A 23,781-nucleotide genomic window follows, 5' to 3' on the forward strand; every position below is an offset into this window, starting at 1 on the left:
TATTTTGTATTTCTGCATATTTGACAATTCATCTGGCCAGTTATGTCACTTAGGTCTCATACCCCGGCTATTATGTTATGTATCATTTATGACACAGAATCATACACACATAGGCTATACATTTTTTTCCATGAAATAGAACTCGCATAACTATACAGCCATCTAGCGCGCGAGTTTTTGGTTTGACCCTTCCTGCAATCTGTGCATTTGTCCATGCTGGATGACTGCCCAGACTGTGACTGTGTACTGCACTGCGGTAAGAATCTCTTGAGGATTAACAGACAAAATATACATCTGGCCTCACACCACACTGCTAGGTGTAGGCTACTCATCTAGACTATCTATCTGTGTCCTTATGGCATTATGGTACGTCATGAGTGTAAATGTGCCCGGCTGATTTTTAAGTGCGCAAACATACTGACTGAAGATACACAGGATATCTTTATTTATACAAATAACAAGTTGTTGTAATACTCAAGGTCTCTTCTATTTTAAGCAATGGCGATCAATAATTTAAATGTTGGTTTAAAACAATAATAATTAGCCTACATGTAGGCCTATTTTTGCCTGACACCGGCCCTCGTCTGACCACGGCTGTTCTTGCTCCCCACAGGCAGCGTGCTGTCAGCTGCGATCCACGCCTCTGCAGGCACTCTGTGACAGTCGGTGACTCAGGACAAACACTCGGCTGACACAGGGGCTAGCCTCCAGTCAGCGTTATGCGACTCATTCCCATGTTGACGAGACGAAAACTAGGACATCTGAAAGAGGAGAAATGTAGTCAGCAAAATTCAACGCGATTTTCTAAGGCTTTAGGCCTTTTTCCCTCAAGGAGTGTTAAGGACATGCCAGTATCCTAAGTAAAAAAGGACGGCACGGTCATGGTATATTTGTTAATTTAAAAAAATAAAAAAAAAAAAAGGAAGACAAGTATTTATGATGTTTTGAAAGTCCTTCGTTTTGCCATGAACCAATTGGCGAGGGCTGACATCAAATAGCCACATCATTTTAGGACCAATCAAATGGCTTCACTTGTGAGACACTCCCACTGGTCCTCGGCTGATGTTGTCTCGCGCAGACAGTGCTCATGGATGCAGTTGTCATGGAAATGGAAGAGGTCCCAGCGTCAGCTCGAGATCCTGTTGCCATGGAAATGCCGGTAGGAGATGCTCGCAGTGCGAATCCGGAACAGGACAAGCCGCGAGAGCTTACTCAGCACCGGGTGGGCGCGTGTGTTGCTCCCCCGTTTTACCCGAGGAATTATTACATGCTGATCGTGATTGGAGAAATTGCCACAGAGGATCAGCTTGAGATCGCAAAAGAGCACATCAAACGCGGTGAGTTTGATGCTTCATGTTTGTCAAGCACAAGTGAATCAGTTATGACCGTTTTTATAACATGAAGGAGTTTTGCTTTGGAGATTCTCTCAGAAAATATTATATGGCAGCCAGCCACCCACAGAAAAGGCGAGTCACGACCCATGGCGCACCTTTGCATCAAATTTACCTTTCTGTTTGTCACCGTAAACACACATCCGACTTCATTTTGTGTATCCCCAAAGCAAGAATGTTCTCAAGGGTGCATTTCACTGCAAAACCCCAGTCCTTATAGTTAGTAAAAGTGTAAATGGCAAATTCACTGTGAGATCACACAGAAGGAGTTTTAATAACATAGTTATTATATATATATAATATATACAATACAATCGTTTTGTCAATAAATAATTGTTTCCTAACAGTTACATATGTTACTGATGCATCAGTAATGTAGTAATATGTAGTTTGCCAGTCTCTTCAGAGAAAAGGTCAAATGAAAACTAATTGAAAAAAAGTTGATCCACTTTTCATGGCTCATCATCATCCCAAACATGCCTTAACTTTTGTTACCATGACTACCAATCAAGTCCTTTTCCTTACATAATTAATGTAATTCACTAAATTACTCTAAAAACCACCTGACAGCCTCAAAGTCCTTTGCCTAGTGTTGCATAAAACCACCACCTCTGTCATAGTTATGTCAGAAATACTTGCTATAAATACAATACTTAATGCTTGAAATAGAATCTTGTCTTCATTACTTTGGTTTGTGCAGGTGAATGTCATCAACGTCTCCATACAGAAGACTTCTTCACATCACATCATTTTAATGCATGGTGTATTGTACTTTAGGATGGTTTGTGATAAATTACAGTAACAGAAGTAAACAGTGCACCAAGCAGTCAAAGTATGGAAAAGTAAACTGCCTCACCACACAAACTTCATGTCAAATTTCTTGTATGTGCCTGTGGACAGGACTGAGATCTTGGGATGTGGACCTGACCGCCTGTGACCTAAACAGAGAGCTCCAGCTCTTCCAGAAGCATCACTCTGCCCAGTTCTCTCATGAGGTCAAAGGTCAGATATACCCATCAAACTCCAAGAAGCATGTTAATACCACTGGTGTCATTTAGTATGTTAACATTACATATAGAAGGACTAAATGTTTTACTTTGTTCAGTGCAAAATGTTTTAAATGTTTACTTTTATTTCTTTCATTAAAGCTATAGGCCTATACTGTTGATTTTTCATACTGTTTTCATACTGATTTTGTAACATGCAGTGAAGCAGTCACATGAATATCATTGTTTTGTTTAAAAGCTTATAGTTGCATAATTTCAACAACCTACTCTTTCTATGCCTTTGTAAATTGGCTAAAGATAGGTTTGACAATAAGGATCCACGGTGATTCATGTACATTATGGGAAGGACTAGCAGAAGTGAAGCATGAAGCATGCCAGTACCAGCTGACGCAGCCTTTAACACTCAACAGGAAGCACAGAAGGTTCTGGAAACAAAAGGCTATTTGACTGTCCTTGCCTCTCTCTTCTCCAGGACAGTAGTAAGAGAGGCCCAGAGCGGACACAAATGTACTCATTCTCAGGCTCTGTGTTCCGAGAGGATCTCTCTCTCTCTCCCTCTGTCTCTCTCAATCCTCTATTGAGATGAGATGCTTATTGTAAAGCATGATTTCTTTGGCAACTATTCTTATCATGTAAACAAAGGTTGAACCATACTTGATTCAAAGGAGCAGCATGCATATAATCTACTGTAATAGTAGGACACACTGACCTTTCATAGTGTCTTCAGACTCCCTAATGGACTAGACTAAATCAGCATATGACGCATTTTAGGCCAGACATAAAGATGCAGGAAGAGCTGACTACAGAGTTCCTCCTGCCCTGTCGCCCCCACGTCACTTTATCTGTTCAAATATTGCTTGACCATCTCGCTCTCTGTCGCTCACTGTCAGTTTACTACTCCAAACACAGGCATGCACACACACACACACACACAGGCACACGCACGCACACACACACACACACACAGACAGACAGACAGACAGACAGACAGACAGACAGACACACACACACACACACACACAGACACACAACCCTCTTTTACAGTCTCCTCATGCTTGACAGCCCCAAACCCCCAGCCCACCCCACGTCCCCGCCTCGCTCGGTCTGTTCCCACCAAAACAGGTTCCTGGAGGTGTTCATTACATGATGCAGCTCTATCGATCTCCATCTCGTATCCACATGCTATCATATCGCGGGTCAGTACCCCTGATGATGTGATAGAGTTTTCCCATGCGGAACAGACTGCCATGGCCACTAGTAACATTAGCTGGATTACCGAGGCTTACTGTATAATAACATGTTCACACACACACACACACACACACACACTATATACACCAAGAACCCTGTCTTAGATTTATATTGCATTTATAGTAAAACTGTTCACTGCCCTGTGGAATAGGATATTAATCGCTGGGAAAACATCTAACATCAAAGATGAATCATTGTGTCTGCCAGAGGCAAAAGAGGAAGGAGGAGAGTTGTTATTAAATAATTTTACTGGTGCCTCCAAGTCTGAGCGCAAGAAACCACTCATTTGTGAAACACAACACTATCGTAGATGTATCGTAGATGTGATATAGTTTCGGTAAGCCATCTTTAAGTGATATTTGTATATGCTGCTGCTGTTTATGAATATACATTTTCTTTTTCATATTCGGTTCCCTAAAATTTCTCCTCCCTTTCTGCACATAGGCAACTCCTCCATCCAGTATATTGTTTTTTTTTTAAAATATATTTATATCACCTTTAAACACTGCTGAGTAAAAAATGTGCCTATTTTGATACCAAGAGCAGCATCTGTTTTGTGCATTAGAGTAGTTTTACAGGCTAGGGTGTGGCATTGCTAGGCTGTCTCTTGTTTGTTTTCACTCTCCCTCTCTCTCTCTCTCTCGCTCTTGCTTTCTCTGGCGGCCCAGTAGCATGCTGCTGGTTCACTGCAGTGGGGTGTTAATATTTATGGCCCTATCAGGGATCTGGGCTGCAAATCTGGTTTTAGCGCCACCTCTGTGTCATGTATACCAGGTCTGACTATACGTGCAGCCATGGGCAACTTCACTCTCACACGAGTCACGCCTTTCTATATGCAGCTGAAGCCTCCCCACACGCAGACACACCCTACACGCACACAGTGAAACATTATGCACACTCACGTATGCACACACACACACACACACAGTGAAACACATGCATACTCATTCATTCACACACACACAGTCTCTCCTTCACAACTGACCTTCCCCTCATCCTGTAATTCAGATTCCTAGTTGTAATTGAGTGTAATTATCTAACCTCTCCTGAGCTGCACCCTATCCCTCTCTCCCTCTGCCCTCTCTCTCCCTCTCCCACCCTCTCCCTCTGTCCCCTCAGAGGGCATTTCCCCCACAACCCCCCCCCCCCCTCATTCCATCCTCTCCAACTCAAATGCATTATACATCAGCCTCTCTCTCAGTTATTGCTCATTCTCACACAATACCTTCATCTTCTCAGCCCTCTCAGTAGCTCTCTTCTCTTCCTTTATCAGCTCATCACTTCTCATCTTACACAATCCACCCATCCCCCCCCCACACACACACACACACACATTTGTCCTCTGAATATCTCTCTCTCTCCTTCGGTCTCTTCATCTCCCCATCCTGGTGGCCTAGGGTGTGGTGGGGTGGGCATGTCTCTATTAGTGATGGCAGGAGGCAGTGTAAGGCTGTAAGAGGCGACTCAGCTGGAGAGGAGATCAATCACAGTGCAGCTCCAGCACACATTAACCCATAGTGTGCTGCAGCTACCATGGGGACAGCACAGCACAGCACAGCCTCCCACATTAGCCCATATTGTGCTGCAGCTACCATGGGGACAGCACAGCCACCCACATTAGCCCATAGTGTGCTGCAGCTACCATGGGGAAAGCACAGCCACATTAACCCATAGTGTGCTGCAGCTACCATGGGGACAGCATGGAACATGTCTCTGCTGCACTAGGTTTTTGTTAGCCTGGGTGCCATTCCGAACTTAGTCCCGCCCACAACTGAGGTCTGACTAGAATTGAGTATGACTACGTCAGGCTAGGTTTTTGTCACATTTTCTGTCTTTATTTCTATAAAGGCATCAAAAATGGTGTCATATAGCATGCACTGCACGTAACACACGGTTCTGCAGCTTTAACTGTGACAGATACTGTGCTGTTTAACAACCTGCATGGGCTGTAAATCTTATGCCGTTTCAAACACACACACTGCAGATGTGACATTTTCTCTTTATGTTTCCCTTGATGTCAACTATGGATAATGCAGTGGATATGGTTTTGTTGCGAGGTCGTAATGCTCTTATTGTAAACACAGCACATGTGGATGTATCCATGTAAGGCCAGAGAAGGGCTGCTTAAAATGAGGTGGAGGTGTCCTAGAGAAAGAGTTTTGTTGTTGTTTGTTTTGCAGTCAAGACTTGACTCCGATGTTGTTGATGATAGGGTTCTAGTGCCAGATCTTTTAATGGCTGCTGCAACAGTAATGCAGTTGTTGATATGTTAATGCTAATGTTCTGATGTAAACCTGGACATGGACAAGGCCACCTAGAAATTGATGTTAAAACAAGACATTTATATGCAAGGCACGGATGTAAAATGAGCTGTTTTTACGATTTGATTTCGTATATTAAGTATATCTTTCTAATTTGCACCTCCCTGTCAGCCATTCCATCCCACATCACAGTGCTCTGTCTAATTAGCATTGCTGAAAGGAGACAGTGCCACCTGCATGCTAAATGAGGGAGGAGAGGAGAACCAAACAGATTGGGCTGCTCCACAGCAGCCTCTGGCTAGAGGACTTCACAGCCAAAGTGGAGCACACACACTAGTGTGTTTGTGTAAGAGAGAGGGAGGGGGGGAGTGTGTGTGTTTATACTGTAGATATGTGTGTGCTACGGTGTATTTGTCTTTTTGTATATGTATTGGGGGTGGGGGTGTAGTAAAAACATGTGTGAGCGCATGTGTGTAAGAGGTGTGTGTGTGTGTGTGTGTGTGTGTGTGTGTGTATGAGACAGCATATGTTTGTGTGTATGTGTATACCTGTGCATGCTGTGTGTATGCGTGTATGTGTGTGCATTTAGTGCCAGATGTCATAGACCTCACAGGGCTCGGGGTGGCCAGCATGCTGACCTCATAATGGCCTCTCCATCCCCCCCTGCAGAGTGCACTCTCAAAGGCCAACTTCAATGCATCAGTATAGCCATCAGGACTTCAAACACGGCTGCAGAGGAGTGGGGCAAGGAGGGGGGACCTGGCGGCTGCAGAGGAGTGGGGCAGAGAGGGGGCAGAGGAGTGGGGCAGAGAGGGGGCAGAGGAGTGGGGCAGAGGAGGGGGCCAGAGGGGGGGGCAGAGGAGTGGGGCAGAGAGGGGGCAGAGGAGTGGGGCAGAGAGGGGGCAGAGGAGTGGGGCAGAGAGGGGCCAAGAGGGGGCAGAGGAGTGGGGAAGAGAGGGGGCAGAGGAGTGGGGCAGAGGAGTGGGGCCAAGAGGGGGCAGAGGAGTGGGGAAGAGAGGGGGCAGAGGAGTGGGGCAGAGAGGGGGGACCTGGCGGCTGCAGAGGAGTGGGGCAGAGAGGGGGCAGAGGAGTGGGGCCGAGAGGGGGCAGAGGAGTGGGGAAGAGAGGGGGCAGAGGAGTGGGGAGGAGGGGGGGCAGAGGAGTGGGGAGGAGTGGGGCTGTTGCTCCACTGGGCTCTTATGGAGCCTCTCTCCTCCCTATCATCCCTCTCCACACCCCCCAGGCCCTGCGCTCTCTGACTGAATGTTCAACACAGTATGAAAAACACCCCATTCTGAAGGTCAGTGAGAGTGTCAGTAACATTAGGATTCTGTTTAGTTTTGCTATAGTACCAGTTTTGGCTGCGGGAGGAATTCAGATGAGGACAGAGGTGGTGACGGAGGTGGTCTAACGAGGTTTAATGAGGGGGAGAGACGCCGTGCACTAATCAGCCAGGTGGCTAAAGCGCTCTATCCCTCATCTTTAAATTGGATGACAAAGGAAACTGTAGCTAATGTGCAACAGTGGCCTTTTAGCGACGATAAATAATGTTTACCCAAATAAGGTGCCACAATAGATGATCACGAGGGATCCCTTTTCACGAGGGAAAAATGCTGCTTTGTTGCCTCAACATGAGCAACAAACCACTCTCACCAAGCATCAGCATAAACACATCCATCCAACATAAATCCAGCATTTCCATTTCCAGACAATATTAGTTTTTAAGTGTTTGATGTACAACATCGTCTTATCATTTTAGTGATGAAATGCATTTCTAAATAAAGGAAATTCATCTCTAAATAAAAGATCCATAGTTACATAGTATCAATACAAATAAAAATAAAAGCAGGGCCTGAGCGTATAGCCAATATAGAGATTTGCTGCTGACCCAGTGGTTCAATGCAAAGGGTTTCTCTGCCCTCCTTGTCGGTCCTCCAGATAACGGCTGATAATCATCTTTTTAGTGATTTCAAGCACGTCCTACTACTCACACATACTCGTAACCTAGCAACAACCTTTGTTTCTGTTTGTTCAGCATAACCAAGTCTTGGCTGCACATAAATTGTATTGATGAATCCCAGTGATAGCTTTCTTTTGTTTTACATGTCTCTTCTGTATACGACAACACTGGTATTAGTGGTAAATAGTATTAAAGTCCTGCTCTATGGAATGACTGGAGACTGGGAGAGATAGACGTAGAGTAATTAAGCCATCACCACTGCAGATTGGCAGGTTGTTTTTCTGGTCGAAGCCTACGGGGAGAGAGAAGTGTAAAAAAGGGCTGTGAAAGACCAGCGTGAGATTTCTTTCTCTGTAATGACAGGAGAGAGAATGCCAGAGTTCATTATCGCGTGTGTGTGTATGTGTGTGTTTTTCCGTTAAACTAGAACTGCCTGCTGTTCGTGTGCAGTGATGTGAGCAGCGCTGCTTTCTCCTTTCTCTTTTCTCTTCATCGCCCTCTCTGTTTGTCTCACTCATGCACACTCACTCACAAATACAGAAACACACACACACACACACACACACTCACTTTTCATTTCTGAAGATGGAAAAACAAAAAAAGAGAAGGGAAGCAGAAAAAGTACCAAGCACCAAGTTCCCTTGTGTGTAAGAAGTAGTGTTGCAGCGTTGGAGTACGGAGCATGCTCAGTGTGTGTCTCTGGCCGTAATGCTGATGTGAGCGGAATGCTAATGCAGTGCTAAGGGAATGCAGTGTCATCATGGCCGGCAGAGTCTTCACAACCCCACCGGCTGATCTCACGCTAACAACAACACCTCAATGCCTTCCAGGAACTCAAGGACCGCACTGTATCCTCTCTGCACCACGCAGCTCAGTTTTAACCCTGAAGATCCACTGACTCACGTAGCCCTGCAGGTCTATAGCACTCCAGTAGAAGCTTCTCTTCATTTTGTCGAGGGAAGAGGAAGGGATTAGTTCTGAGTTATGACTGTTGCTTTCGAATGAAAAATCCCCCGGTCAAAGTCATCCCACATCATTTGGAGAGTTTGGTTAATCCTGGACTGAGGGGTAATTCCTCCACAATGGAATGAGGGAAATGGTCAGGACAGGCTTGTGGTGAAGAGGATGGAAGAGTCGGGGGTGGAGGGGTTGCAATGCAGATGATCCATCCACCCCGATCCGGCCAGGGGTTTACCTCCCTGACAGATGACATATGTTGCGGGAAGAGAGCCTGCTGTCTCCCTGCTGGCAATGAGAGAGAGAGAGAGAGAGAGAGAGAGAGAGAGAGAGAGAGAGAGAGAGAGGGGATTTACTGTTAATCGGCCTGGTTGCTCGAAGAGCGTTCGATCACTCGCGGTCTTCCCAACACCTCCACGTGTGAGAGAAATGACAGGGCAAAGGCGGCTTGGAGAAGAGAGGAGAGCAGAGGGGAGATGAAGAAGGGAGAGGAGAGGAGGAAAACTTTTGGAAAGGATTAGGAAAAGAACAGAAGAGGGGATAGATGTAGTGTCCAGAGGAGAGGACAGAGACAGGGCCGGAGAGCGGAGGAGGATTGAGCGGCACTGAGCTGAGGCAGTGAGATGCTCACTGCAGCTGTGGCAGGGAGAGGTCAGGCCGAGGGCTCTGGAAGGATGTGTGTGTGTGTGTGGGGTGGGGTGGGTGAAGAGGGGGTGGATGTGACACGTGAGATGCTTGTGTGACAGAGTGCCATTGCTGCTGTGGGTCTGCACTCTGCAGGGTTTTTACTGGTGAAGAAATTCAGGAAATGTTCTAATGTTCTAATGCACTGATTCATTGCACAGAGAGTTGTCGAGCTTATTAATTACGGTGTTCCATTTTAACTGTGATGCTGAACACAGAGCATCTATTCTGAAAAAAAACATTATAATTCATGAATATATTAAATACATGCATACACACATACATACATACATAAATACATAGTTGATAAGTAAAATTGAAAAATTAATACCAAAACAAGAACTGACAGCTACCTTTCCTAAATCCTGCTCATTTGTCCTGTGTGACCTATCCTCCTTGATCTTAGTTCAGCCAGAGATCTCTTCTTTGCTGGTCCATGAAGCCTCGCTCAGATGAATAAAATTCCTTTGGTCATTACAGAACCCTATACTCTCCTTCAGGACGCAAGAGGAGGGGGATGGGGAGGGGAGGGTGCACGACAGGGCAAAGCAATGGCCACTGTGAGCCCAGCTGTCTCCTCCATTGTTGTATTAATTTGCCTCTTTCGCCCACTTCGCCCCTCTTTAGCGGCTGACAGAGCTGCCTGCCCTCTCAATCCCTCACGAGGTCGGGTCCCCCTGCTCACGTGCGCCCGGTCGCCCCCCTGGGACACAGTCAGGGATGCAGAGGCACAGCCAGCACGCCGGTCGCAGGGGAGGAAGGAGAAATGGGCGACTCTTACCCAATTCATCGTTGCATGGTATTAAAAGGTACTCAATCATCATCTGGGCTTGCAATGGCTCCCAGGGGAAAGGGGATTTGGAGAGGGTGTGCACTTATGCATATACTCACACTAACACAAGCTCTTAGGATGTATGTATGCACATGATACATGCATGTAATTGTGCACTTTAAAGACACACACACACACACACATTCACCTAAAGCTTCTCCAGACTACAGACAGTCACATCTTTGGTGTGTTTTCTCAGCTCTGTAGCTTATTTCTGAATCTGTGACTGGGAGTTTAATTTCAAATGAAGGCTAGCCATTGCCCAGAAAACCATACCAAAAAGGGTGTGAAACTATAGTGTTATAGCTATATGGTCTTCCAGGATCTCCTCTATAGTTGGCACATCTGCAGTCTTCTGAGGCATGCTTCTGGTTCTGGGCCTTTTATCTCTGGCTCAAATGTCTCTGTTTGTCGACCCCGGGCTGGCCACAGCCCAGCATCTTGGGGTGTTCTGGAGCCGTGGGTTTTCATCCGAGCCGGGCAGGTCTCTGGCGAGCCAAGCCGAGCCAGGCGTATTGCTGACGCAGCGTTTTTTCCCAAGTGGCGTTCGTCTCACGGCAGACAGGGGAGGGAATCGGCGGAGGCAGGCGAGCAGGGGAATGACTGATGAGGCTTTAGCTACGCAGCCAATCATAAAGGCATAAATTCCCATTTAACGCCTCCCCCACCCAAGACCCAGAGAAGTGCTCGCTACGGCTGATATGACTACGCATACAGATCAGTCCAGAGGGGAGAACAACATTGCCACAGTGGAGTGGAGGCAGAGTGAATAACTGGGGGGGGGCCACGGTGATGGTACTGGCAGCTTCTCAGACTCAGCAGAAGCGGTTGCAGACTCCACCGCTGGCTCTGGGCAGCGGCATTTATTCCACAGCTGCTTCTCTTCCATGTCACTGGGTTCATTTCATTTGGCTTCATTTGGTCTCGTTTCATTAGATTTCGGCCCTCGTAAACGGCTTGTTGCGGAACCGCCGACAGGAAACGGCTCCCTTGCGATGCGTGCGTTCCTGTTTGTTGATGTGTTATAATCATTCCCAATCAGTCTGGTCAGAGGGAAATGATCAGTGCTCCATAATGATCCCAGAGCACCAAGGAAAAGGACTTCATTTCTGTTGCCAATCATCCCAACCCCATCACCCCGCCCTCCCAAGTGGTAATTTGCCTGGTATTGATCGAGACTTGGACTTTCATTACGTAATATGGCACAATAAAACAAACACTTTCATGAATATTTTAGACTGTGGAGATATGCCTCGGAGTTAAGAAAACATTTGGAGGGAATTTTGCTCAAGGGAAACTGGCAGACCATGAAATAACATAGCAGAGAGAAAAAGAGTGGGAGGGAGCTGGAAAATACTGTGGATTAAATGGAATGAAATATTGTTGATTCCACCAAATTCAGAGCAAAACAGTCTCAATAAATAATCACAGCCTTTTTCCATCTCAGTCGATGTTTATTCGTCCCTCATTAACCTTTTCATTTTCTGTTCTTTAAACGTATCTCTTTATGTTGACTAGGATTCAGTGCTTGGAAGCACTGTTCTGAACCATGAAGGAAATTCAAATTTCACTCTGTTAAATTGTTGACGAGCCAAGTGGAAAAATGGGAGTGTGGTCTTGCTCATGCGCATGCTGATAAAGGATGTACTCTGTTTTCACTTTAATCAATGGCAAATAAGCACAGCATTACTGACATCAGTCAACAAACCATCTGCATAATTTTGTCTAAGTGATTGTTTTTAAGAGAGAGTGTTTTACCCGTGGTCTGACTACAGATGGAAAGGGCAAACTGAAAAATGAGTGGGGGAATATTGGTGGTCAGTGAATGTGTGTGTGCGCATTGGGTGGGAGGGCTCAGCATTGTAAGGCTGATGTGCCTTTGAAACTCCTGAATAATTCAGATGAGGCTATTGATCCTGCCCTATGTACCCTGCAGACTGTGTGTGTGTGTGTGTGTGTGTGTGTGTGTGTGTGTTTTTAAAGGGGAAGGGAGGAGTAGTACTATACACCATCTCCTGCAGTCTCTTTGTCATTGATTACAGCAGAGCCAGGTCCTGATCACAGCCTTTCTCAAACACGCACACACACACACACAGTGAAATATGAGTCCTTTCCCGATTGCATACTGTATGGTTCAGCAGGACTGTCCTGCAGAGGACATGTAAAGGGTAGGCCTTGCGTGTGTCCCGCCGGAGCGGTCAGGGAGACACTGTCTGGCCTGCCTGTCTCATCTCCACTGCGTCCCCATCAGTCTCGTCCGTCTCTCTGGAAGCACTCTGTATAATCAATGTGCCAGAGAGCATCTGTGTGTAATACCACTGAGCTATCACCTCACACACACACACCAACACACACACACACACACACACACACACACACACACACACACACACACACACACACACACACGGCATGAATGCAGGATTGCCTGTCTATATTCAGATGGCTGATGGTGAATGTATCTCCCATCAAGGGAGGCATTAATAAACTAAAGGCAGGGCACGGTGACGATCATCCCAAAGCACATATTCATTTCATATCTGGTTCACCATGACGATCAGCTGTGGTGTGACAGCAACATAGATCTGGTTAAGATGGCCAGAGATCGTTCCAGAAGGACGCAAAATGGCCTCAGCAGTAACCACACAGCCGCAAATGTGAACCAGTTGTCAGGGGTTTTAGCCATGGCAGTGGTGGTCTTCAGGAGGCTATACTATATATAGGCTATGCTCATTATGTGGAAAGATTAAGGGTTATTTATAACTTCCACATGGAGAATGCACCACAAAATACTGTATACCGGTCACTATGTTTGTGTGCCATCCATTTTCTAATTAGCTTATATTCATTTTATAAACATTTGCTTTATACGCTATTCTGCTAAAGAATCAGTCACATAAGGATTGTCCTTACAACAACCAATTCTATTCCTGGTTACAAAAACTATTAATGTTAAAATGCAAAAAGCTGATGGATCTTTTAGGCACTACTGATCATTTCATCGGTGAGCATTTTAGAAGTGAAAGCCTCCTTTATGCTACGTCTATGCTATTCCAGTCACAACACTCTCCATCCCACTGTCTGTGTGTCTCTGGGCCTCTGTGCCAAGCTAGACAGAGTACTGTCAGTGTAGGAGCCATATTTGGGTTTTGTGAACTTATCTGTGGAATAAGACCAAGTACTTTAGTTAATGTTATTACATCATGGAAATGTGGTTTTCAGTTAACAGAAATGATACAAGAAATGTCATACTTACCTAATTAACCTTAGCAGCATCTTACCTGTACGTACTTACCTGATTACCTGTCACATGGTAGTAGACACACCCCTTTCACGTGCCTGTGGCGCGAAGTGGTGGCTTTAATTAGGCCATTCACAAAGTGTGCAATGGGTTAGATGGCAAGACGGTACAGTTTTCAGACCACAAAACTACCGCAAACTACCGCTTTAGTTTTTCCTTTGTTTTCATAATTTGTCCATCCAAGAAAGAGAACCGGATTCTTTGAATAAATACAACATCTCATTTACTTCAACTCTCCGTGCGTGCTTACTATGGATTGTGTGTCGGGAACCCTTGTCATTAACCTCACGTGGCAAGTTTAGTTGGAACAGCCACTTCAGTCAGTGTCTGGTGACTATTTGGGCAGACCCCCAATAGCAGCTGCTACACTGGCAATCACAGCTGTGTGTGTGTGTGTGTGTGTGTGTGTGTGTGTGTGTGTGTGTATAAAGTGCCAGGCGATCCAGACCACCCCACCCAATCCAAACTTTAACTGTTCTTGCCTCTTGTCTTTGGGTGTCCAGAGCTTTCAGCTCAGTCTAGTGTTTGAGTTGTGCGGATCTGTCTGGAACAAAGCCATTTATAAATGGATATGAAGGGATTCACCTGAAAGCAAAATGGATCTATTTTTAATGGGGCGCCAGACTGATGTGACTGGTTTGAATTACTTGTCTTGCCTTCCTCTTGTACTGTGCTAAATAAGGACAAAATGACTGACAAACTAAGATACTAACCAACAATAGCTAAGGAGAACATTCGGAGCCATTTTTTTGGAGAATGAACTATGAGATGAGAAGATGAGAAGCTACTCAAAGGTAAGGTTTATCGTCATGAGTTACAGTAAGACTGGTCAGCCATGCCTATGGGTAGGCTCTCATGTAAAGCAAACCCTCCATTCACGGGGTGTGTGTGTGTGTGTGTGTGTGTGTACACTGAAATATCTATACATGTGTGGGAGAGTGCATGGGTATGTTTATGTGAGAGGAGGGAATATACAGATCTCAATAATGTTCTGTGCGCTGTATTTACTGAACATGTGAAGAGGGGTTCAACGTGAGTAGAGGGGTTCAGCGTGAGAAGGGAGGAGCTGATGAGCTGAGACGGAGGATTCATTCCTCTGCTAATGTCTCATCTCAGCCTCGATCACAGCTCCTATTGATACACAGCTCCTATTGATACACAGATACAACGCACCCCGAGAGCAGCTGATCCCACTATGGATCCGACCCTGAGCCAATGCAGGCTGAGCCTCCAGCTGGGCGCCCACACAAAGATCTTCTCCACGCCACCCAAACTAGCCTACTACTGAGAACTGATATAATAGACCACCAGGGTATAATACATGCCGATGTATGGACAGAGTAGCAACCGAAGAGTCCATTAGAGAGGAATAACCTGAGCGTGTGTGACGATTATGATAGAATGTATATTGACTACAGTTTGGATATCTTTTAATAGCCACACTTCGGTGAGGTTGCACTGATGAAGACCAAAGACTTCCATAAGGGGAGCTCCTGCTGTCTTCCTCTACCCTGCATTGATTATGTCCCGCTGCTCTCCAACCTACAGATGTTTGGATGAGAAATGAGGCGTAAATGATCCTGTGAGCAGCAGAGGGCTACCCTTTTCAGCTGGGGCAGTGAGGGAATCAGTGGGCTGCACATGGCATTGTCTCACATCTGGGTTGCCTCTAAGGTTTTTTTTTAGTTTGTGAGAACAATTTAATCTTATAGATGCACATAGACATATCTGCTGGTAGCCTATGTGTTTTGACATAGACTAAAACACACTGTTCTTACACACACACAATCTATCTCTCTCACTCACACACGCACACACACATACTCCACTGGCCCCACCCACCCTTTTGCCTGACCGACGCACGCTCGTAGGATTGCGCGTTCGCAACGCTCGCAGGACACACACGGTAGACACACAGAAGAGCATCCTCCACGGTAGGTGTCATTCTGTCGGTGCGCGTATTCACATCTGTCTTGTCAATGCCTTTCACCTTGCAAATTAGTCATCGCTCGTATCATATAGCCTAGCCTATTTAACGCTACTGAATATGTGTAAAATAAGATGCCATCTCTTGCATATGTAGACTTCCAGCACCTTCTGTGATAGATGATTGGTTGATTTGTAGCGGCGAGGAAAGACGGCGAACTCTCGATATCCGGCGAAAATGCAGTAAAAATGTAGCCGCTTTCTGTTTGCATGCGACTAGGATATTTTGCATATGATCACTTTAGGTCTCGAATGTCAAGCACACCTTGCTCTGATATAGGGAATGTGAATCGTGGTACTGATATTGAGAAAGAAACGATTTCTTAATAAGGGGAGGGCTTGTTCAGATTTCACAGACGTAGGGTTTATAGTGTCCTTGAACAGCCGATTATACCATCCGAGGTGATGTGATTCCGACAGGGTAAAAAGGATTTCTTTAACCAGTGCGCATTCATGCCATTAGTGCACGCTGTTGATCCACATTCAAATTGTATGCAAAATCACTGTGGTGTGTCGGGCTGGTCTGATATGAACTAGCAACCTACAGTGCAGGGTTCAGGTGACTGGAAAAAAACGAAACGCGCCTCGTTAAGATACTTTGGTGACCTAATTTGAGCTCAAGCTTCCATTACCTTATAAACAGGGCATCTCTCCAAGTAAGAGCTACAGATGTGCTGTCATAAATCCTACTCTATATTCAGTTCTCTTCCCGAATTTATGTAAATCCACAGAGACGTAGGCCTCAGTAAACTCCTAGCGGTCAAGGCAATATCCCAGTCATGTTAGCGGTCTTAAATAATCAGGGCAAAGTATTTCCTGTTGTTACAGAGTCGGAATAAATGCGTAACTAATTTACTATATGACTGGATGCAGAAATGTCCCTGTCACCTTACCAGGCTAGGTTGCAGCTTACACTAAACCTGTAGAATCTCACCTAGTTTTGTCGTAGCCTAATCAAGGGCATCTGCACCGAACAAGGAATGCACTTAATTTCGTTGTACCTGTGACAATGACAAATAAAGATATTCTATTCTATTCTATTCAACACACACTTTGCTCCTCGGTTAGCCTGCGACTGCCGGGATTCACGGAATATTGACGTTAAAGAAACAGGCCTCCATAATATGTTCAGCTTCCCTCTTGTCAGCGACAAGGTTCTTAGTGCCCGATCAGTGACTGAACAGGATGCGATTCCACGTAATGTTAATTAGAAGATGATGCATGTAAAAAGCTTTTTTTGGTGGTGGGCTTTGTTTGAGATGTCTTACTTGTTTTACTGGAGAATCACTGGAGACCCTGTCATTGTATTCATCTGACATTTTGTGGCGAGTAGAGGTAGCAGAGTTGGAATAGATATGTTTTTTGAGGTGGCATTAATATAATGGACGTGTAAGAGGTTTAAATAGCGTCACTCTCCCCCACCCACTGTCTCCCAGCACCTGTCTGAATGCTTGTTCGTCTATGAAACATTTTCATCATGACTGTTTGAGTGCATATTATATTTATTTAAATGTACACATAACAACCGTTTTATATGCCTACTCATCTTAAGGATTTGGGTATACAGAGTTTTGTCTTGATTGTGGGGAAGATGAGAGTATTAGAATTTAACGTTATGATTTGTGAGTCCCAACAGCATTGTGATGTATGATAGATCAAACAAGACTGAAGAAAAAATGTCAGCAGCTGTTCTAAGAAGGGCATCAGACAGTTTACCCAACATTTGAACTCCAGTTCTTGTCTTTGTCCAATTGTCTTTTTTCAGTATGTGGGAAATTATGTGGGATAGAGCATATTTCCTAGAATATAAGCTGCACGTGGTTGTAGGATTATGAAGGTTGAGCTGTATTAGAATAAATGTCTGTGTGTGTGTGTGTGTGTGTGTGTGTGTGTGTTGTGTGTGTGTGTTTTCAGAGAGAGAGAGAGGTGTTTGGATTACTGGAGGTGATTGAGTGAAAGAGTGAGTGTGTGCGTGTGTGCGTGAAGGTGACAGAGCGAGACAGATGATTGTGAGTGAGGAGTGTGTGTGTGTGTGTGTGTGTGTGTGTGTGTGTGTGTCTATATGTAATGGTAGCATCATCTGAGTGCCCATCATTCTGAAGAGCGACTCATAGGACATGGGGGGTGTATTCTACTGGAGGCCTCCTTGCACCTGAGCACTACAGCTCCACTCCTGGAAGAATAAGGCCTCTATTTAACGCCTGCAGCAGAGCCCTATTTACCCAGAGTGCTTCTTTAACTTTAAACGCTTCTTTGTCTACTTATACTGCTCATCACTGAAGGCTTCAGTATAAATCTGAAAGGCACAACTGCACTCTTAAATCGGATAGTGCTTAAGGTGATTTAGGAAGGTCTCAATTCTGAACTGTTTCCCCAAAATACTTTTTGCTGGTACTGAAGGAAAGCCTAGGGGTTTAGGCTAACCTTAGGGAAGATCATCTGTTGCATTACTTGGTTTTCTTTCACTAGTCTAGGGTTACTAGTTTATTAGCTGCATACTTGTGGAGGATAGTTATTTTAAGCCTAACCAAGGCCTCAGCTGCAGGTCTTTTAGCAGGATATGGGCATAGATGCATTAGTTTCAAATTCAATTTCAATTAGAAATTGAAAAACATAAAATAGACAAGAGTTTGGTTTCTTTTATCACACGTTACCGGCCTGTTTAAACAGAAGATAAGTGATGAGCACACCCATTACAAGATCACAGCTTTAGCCTATTTATAGTTTAAATGTGCAAATGATAAAAGGCATGATGAATATATTAGCAGGTATTTATTTTGCATGGTTTAGTTTCTGTAGGATTATCTCAGTGTTACCACTCCTCTCATCCAGTTTAGTCTAAGAGGAGGCCTGTGCGTGACTGACTTTGGCTGTTCATATAACCCGGACAGTATGATTAAATTAGTGCTTGTATAAAATACATGCTTGATTTGATTAGATTAGATTTGACATAAACCAGCATGCTTGTGATGATACAAGAAATTAAGTTATTTCCAACAACTTATTTTTGACTTTGCCTGGAAGTAGCAAGTATTGATCACTGTTACCTGTGCTTTAGTTCTTAAGAGGTTAGGGAGAAGGCTCTACAGAGAATACAAAACAATTGTCTCATGATGTCAATCTTGAAATACTTGCCCTAAAAATCCTGGTATTGATGTCTTGAAAAATAATTAACATCAGATTTTGTGTACATCTATTTTTAGAACTAGTTAAAATATGTCTGGGAAAATAGCTTGTAGAATGATCTGTTTCTGCTGGGAAATGTTAATGTTTTTACAATGAAGCACTCCTACAACAAGGACCAATTAAGGAGACTTGTTCACCAATGTACAGAATCTATTAAAGCTAGAACAAAAGCATTTAAAGTTCAGTTTATAGCTTTCCCAATGCACCTTCTCTGCACAAACACATAACTCTAATTGGCTTGGGTAGATTTGTGGAGTTCTGTGTTGTCTATCACTCAGCAAGTCCAGTGGGAATAAGTCCATGCTGAGAAAGGTTTCATTGGGTTGGCCATGATTAAAATGTGGGCTGCAATGGATTAAAGGCAGATACATCCAGCCCTTCTCTAAACCACTCACCTTAGATAATGTAGAAAAACTGGGGCACTCTCTGTCTGGCTTGCTTTCTCTCTCTCTATTTCTATCAACCCGTCTACCTCAATTTGTTTGCTTGTTTGTTTCTTATCCTCTCAGGAGAAAGACAAGGGAGGGACAGGTAGAGAGAGAAAGAGAGAGAGCGAGAGAGAGAGAGCAACAGTGGATGGCAAGGTCAGAGAATAGTTGCTGAGAGGGCACTCACATGAAGGCCAACGGAACGTGGCATGGTGAACACATGGTCATTTTAACCAGGGTTTTGACAGTGTCATCTCCGAACAGCCAGTCAGCCCAAGGCTTGAGAGAGAATGGAAATCAGCAAGTGGAAAATTCTCAAAGAGGTGTATTGATGTTTTTTTTGTGATTAATGCCAAAGAGCATTTCAGCCCTTGGCCTTCAGCCGGGTTGAATTTAACTTTGTTAACATGATCTGATTTTGAAATCATTTAAAACTCAGTTAGAAGACACACACTTCCAGCAAAATGACAATAATCAAATTAAATGATAAAAACACACTGGACTTTGCACTAATCTGTGCACAGTTGTTTGAATGTTCATTCAAGGGAGGGTGCTGTCCTGGGTGCTGAAGCTCAGACTTTTCTTAGCACAAATCATTACAAATGTAATTTCCCACTCAAATGTTCTTGCATTTGCATTTGCAGATGTTCCACAGTGGATATCACAGTCTGTACCTGGTGCTGTAAAAACAAAACATCTTCACTGAAACAGGGATTGAGTCAGAGAATAATTCAGTTACACTCTCCATTAGTGTCTTACCTCATAGACCCTGAGTGGCCAGCACACTGACATCCCTTTGATCAGCCCAGTGCGCAGCTCATTTCTGGCTGGCTAGTTCTCACTCTGTAGCTCTGGTCCAGCTTCAGCACCCAGATGAGCTGCTCTCCTCCTCCTGATGACAAAGCAGAGTACACAAACAAACTATTAGCACATGTAGAGTGGGAATGATTATTGTCTTTTTAGCTTAGCATGCTCCAGTGATGTGCTGTTCTGTTATCACTATAAGGAAGCTATAAAGGTCAGACATGGCTACTGGGCCCTGACAGCCACACACACACACACACACACACCTCTAATTAGGTCATATTTCTCCCAGCCCATACGTGACCGGCTGACTGGCAGTGCGTGGCCCGGCGCGGAGGGTCCCCATGTCAGTTCCGCTTCCTTCAAAGCTGGCGGGGCTGGGCGTGAACTCTGTTCAAGCGTGGCATCTGGACGGCCCTGCTCCCCACTTGTGCTCCCCCTCTGCTCCAGATGAGTGTCTGAAGGGGGAAGGGGGTCATTTGTGGTGGGGATCCAGATGGGAAGGGAGGAGAGGGGGTCATTTGGTGTGTCTGGCTGTCTCAGCTCAGAGGGTCTCTGAAGGGGGGAGGGGTCATTTTGTGTGTGTCTGTCTCAGATCCAGATGAGTGTCTGAAGGGGGAGAGGGGGGTCATTTGGGTGTCTGAGTGCTGTCTCAGATCCAGATGTGTCTGAAGGGGGGAGAGGGGGGTCATTTGGTGTGTACGAGCGCTGTCTCAGATCCAGATGAGTGTCTGAAGGGGGGAGAGGGGGGTCATTTGGTGTGTAAGAGCGCTGTCTCAGATCCAGATGAGTGTCTGAAGGGGGGAGAGGGGGGTCATTTGGTGTGTAAGAGCGCTGTCTCATGCGGATAATGTGCCAGTCACACGGGTCTCCTGCTCTAGGTGAGGGTTCAGAGGGAATGGAGAACTTATCAGGGTGTAGCTGTTTTCATAGCAATAAAATGTGTTTTATAGATACTGGGGGTGATTTCTCAGTCCTTGTGCTCCATGAAGCAAGCTTTAGAGATGATATTTGTTATGAGTAGCCTGCCCTATATCATTCTTCCCAATATAAAATCCTAGCATAGGATATAATAACATAATTCCTCACCTATGTGTGTTTACATACAGAGACCATTCAAAATGGAGAGAGTTCTTTTGAGATCATGAAGGTTATTAAGGTTCATATATAACCCTCTATACAAACTGCAGCTGACTGTAATCTTTTGCATCTAATGAAATCTGAATCTAATTTACAGCCTGCGATATGTCACCCTTAAGCCGATGTAAACACGTTTTAATGCTATTATAAGGTGACTGCGAGGGTATGATGGAGCTGTCACAGGCTTTGGCAGTCTAGAGATGAGGTTAATATTCAGCTACATGATTTTCCAGGGAGTGAGATTTCAAGGTCAAGCTGACAAGCCATCCCTTGATAGTTGTTGATAGTTTAGGCGCTTCCTCCTGGATGAGATGAATAGAGAGGAGGATTCGGGGGAGGGGAGGCCTTTTTGGTTCAATCCAATAACTGATATTTCTGGACCACTTGGATTTGGGGCACTCCTGTGACCACACAAGTCATTTGGGTAAAACAGGTAGAGATGCAAAAATACAATTGCCTGTAGTGCCTATTCCAAATTGTAACAGTTGATCAGGGGATATGATGTATTTGGGCAAATTATTTGTTATTAGTACTTAATACAGAACAGTGTATGTTCAACATTTCAGTTTGTTATGGCTCATTTCCTGTCTTTCTGGTTCACAAACCTTGCTAACAAGTTGGGAAAGAAAACATGGGTCATGGATTTTTTTTCTTGCCATTTTTGGATGTTAAAAGCTACAATTGGCCCATTTATTCAAATGCAAATTGCACATTCATCATTTCCCACTCGAATTGTTTAGCAAAGAAAATTCCATATTATTCTCCTGGGTTGGGGGATTATTTCTACTCTAGTTGCTTGTTCAGTAGGGCAGCATAATGCTCAACTAGCCTGGAAATATATTTACTATCTTTAGTCTCTCATTAGCATAAACATAAACATAAACACACACACACACACACACACATAGTATGCTGCTCATGTGTCTGTGGCTCTTCCCACCAACATACGCAAGCACACTGGAATGCTTTGTGTTGTGCAGTATAAGTGAGAACAAAAAAGAAGAGAGACAGAAAGTGCAGATTGTGGTTGTGAAAGAGTGTGTGTGTGTGTGTGTGTGTGTGTGCCAGTAGAAGTGATTACAGTGAAGGGTTGGAGCCTGCCAGCTCCCCTGGGTTTGTAGTTTTAGCTTCCCGACACACATCTCTAGTGTTTGTCTGTTGGAGAGTGAAAGTGTAAACAACACAGGCTTGGCTGTGCCAGCTCTGGTCACCTCTTCCCCTCCCCTCTCACTACACACAAAAACACACAGATACACACACACACGCACAAATTACCACACTTATATTCACACACACACATTCATGTACACATACACACACACAAACGCACATGCGCACAGACAGACAGACACACATACACATACACACACACTCATTTGCATGCCCACACTCTAGACTCATGGAAATTACCCAGTGCCAGTGTGACGCATTATCCTGATTTCACCTAGGTAACACGAATGAATCTAGATTAAAACACAGACACACACACTTCCTGTTTGTGGCTGGTAAATGCGCACCTCTGCCTTTCTGAAGTAGCCTGGGCTCTGCTAGTGTTGCACCTGCTGCTGCTTCATCGACTCACGCGCTCTACTCTGCCTTCTCCCAGGGAGCAGAGGAGAGGAGAGGAGAGGAGAGAGGGGGAGCGTGGGTATTTTTTCCCTCCTCCTCTCTCAGAAATGCTGCAATGCGTCGCCCAGCAGCACCCACAGTGGGTCAGTGTTACGCGGCTGCCGGCAACAGCCAGTTAATCGTACCCATGGCAACAGCCAATCAGATGGGCTTGTAGGAGATTTGCAATATGTGTTGAGGTGACTGGCGTCGAATAGGAAGAGGCAGATGTTTAAGGATTAAGATTCTGCCACTGTGAAGGCTAGTCAGCAGTAGAGAAATGGATAGGTATATTTGTAGCGTGTGGGAGTAGCAGCATGGCAGGTTGATAAAGATGCTGAAGCACTCAGAGGTATTCATAGCAATGTGACCCAAAAATAGAGCTTCTAGACATTTCTGTCAGCTTCTTTGTAGTGAGCCTAAAAGCCCCTTGCTCAGACAATTCCATTACCATCCTTATAGGTATTTTCAGCATCTGTTCATTTTTATATCATAGGGTGTTGGCCCATCACAGGGTTTTGTTTATGGACAGTGCATGAAAGATTCATTCAGTTCACAGTTTTACATACATTTTAGTTGTTGATATTTTACACAAGCCCAAGGTTTTTTCTAGAAATGGACAAATGACTATTCTTCTTCAATTGCAGCAGTTTATAGTAAAACTGATAATAGTATTGTAACTGCTCTCCTATTACGCTAAAATAATGAAACATTTCTATGAATATATTTTTTAGATGTTAGTTTGCAAGATTGACCACCATCTTTTCATTATTCTTTTTTTACAGGACAAAGAATACTACAATACAAGAGTGATGTTCTTGAAACTGTTGTCTTAGTCAACCCCACTGAGGACACAACGGCTTCTGAGGTGAGACACGAAGATGCTATGCCTTTGCCCATGTTAGCTCTGGTCCCTTTGGGAATCTGCTTGTGGTTATATTGGGTTCAGAGTTGAAGGACATACTGACAGCTGATGGGTCTAAGA

The 23,781-nt window shown here is 44.7% G+C and overlaps 1 protein-coding gene across 1 annotated transcript in view; it reads left to right on the top strand.

Annotated features, from left to right (window-relative positions):
- The first annotated feature begins 1,087 nt into the window (after nucleotides 1-1,087).
- Nucleotides 1,088-23,781, top strand: part of map1aa (microtubule-associated protein 1Aa) — a 35,129-nt gene continuing 12,435 nt past the window's right edge. The window contains 3 exon segments of the mRNA XM_048262320.1: nucleotides 1,088-1,337; nucleotides 2,292-2,393; nucleotides 23,582-23,664. Coding sequence (XP_048118277.1) covers nucleotides 1,103-1,337; nucleotides 2,292-2,393; nucleotides 23,582-23,664 — 420 coding nt within the window. The 5' untranslated portion in view covers nucleotides 1,088-1,102.

This window comes from Alosa alosa, chromosome 14, assembly GCF_017589495.1.
Source record: "Alosa alosa isolate M-15738 ecotype Scorff River chromosome 14, AALO_Geno_1.1, whole genome shotgun sequence".
Classification (NCBI taxonomy): Eukaryota; Metazoa; Chordata; class Actinopteri; order Clupeiformes; family Clupeidae; genus Alosa; species Alosa alosa.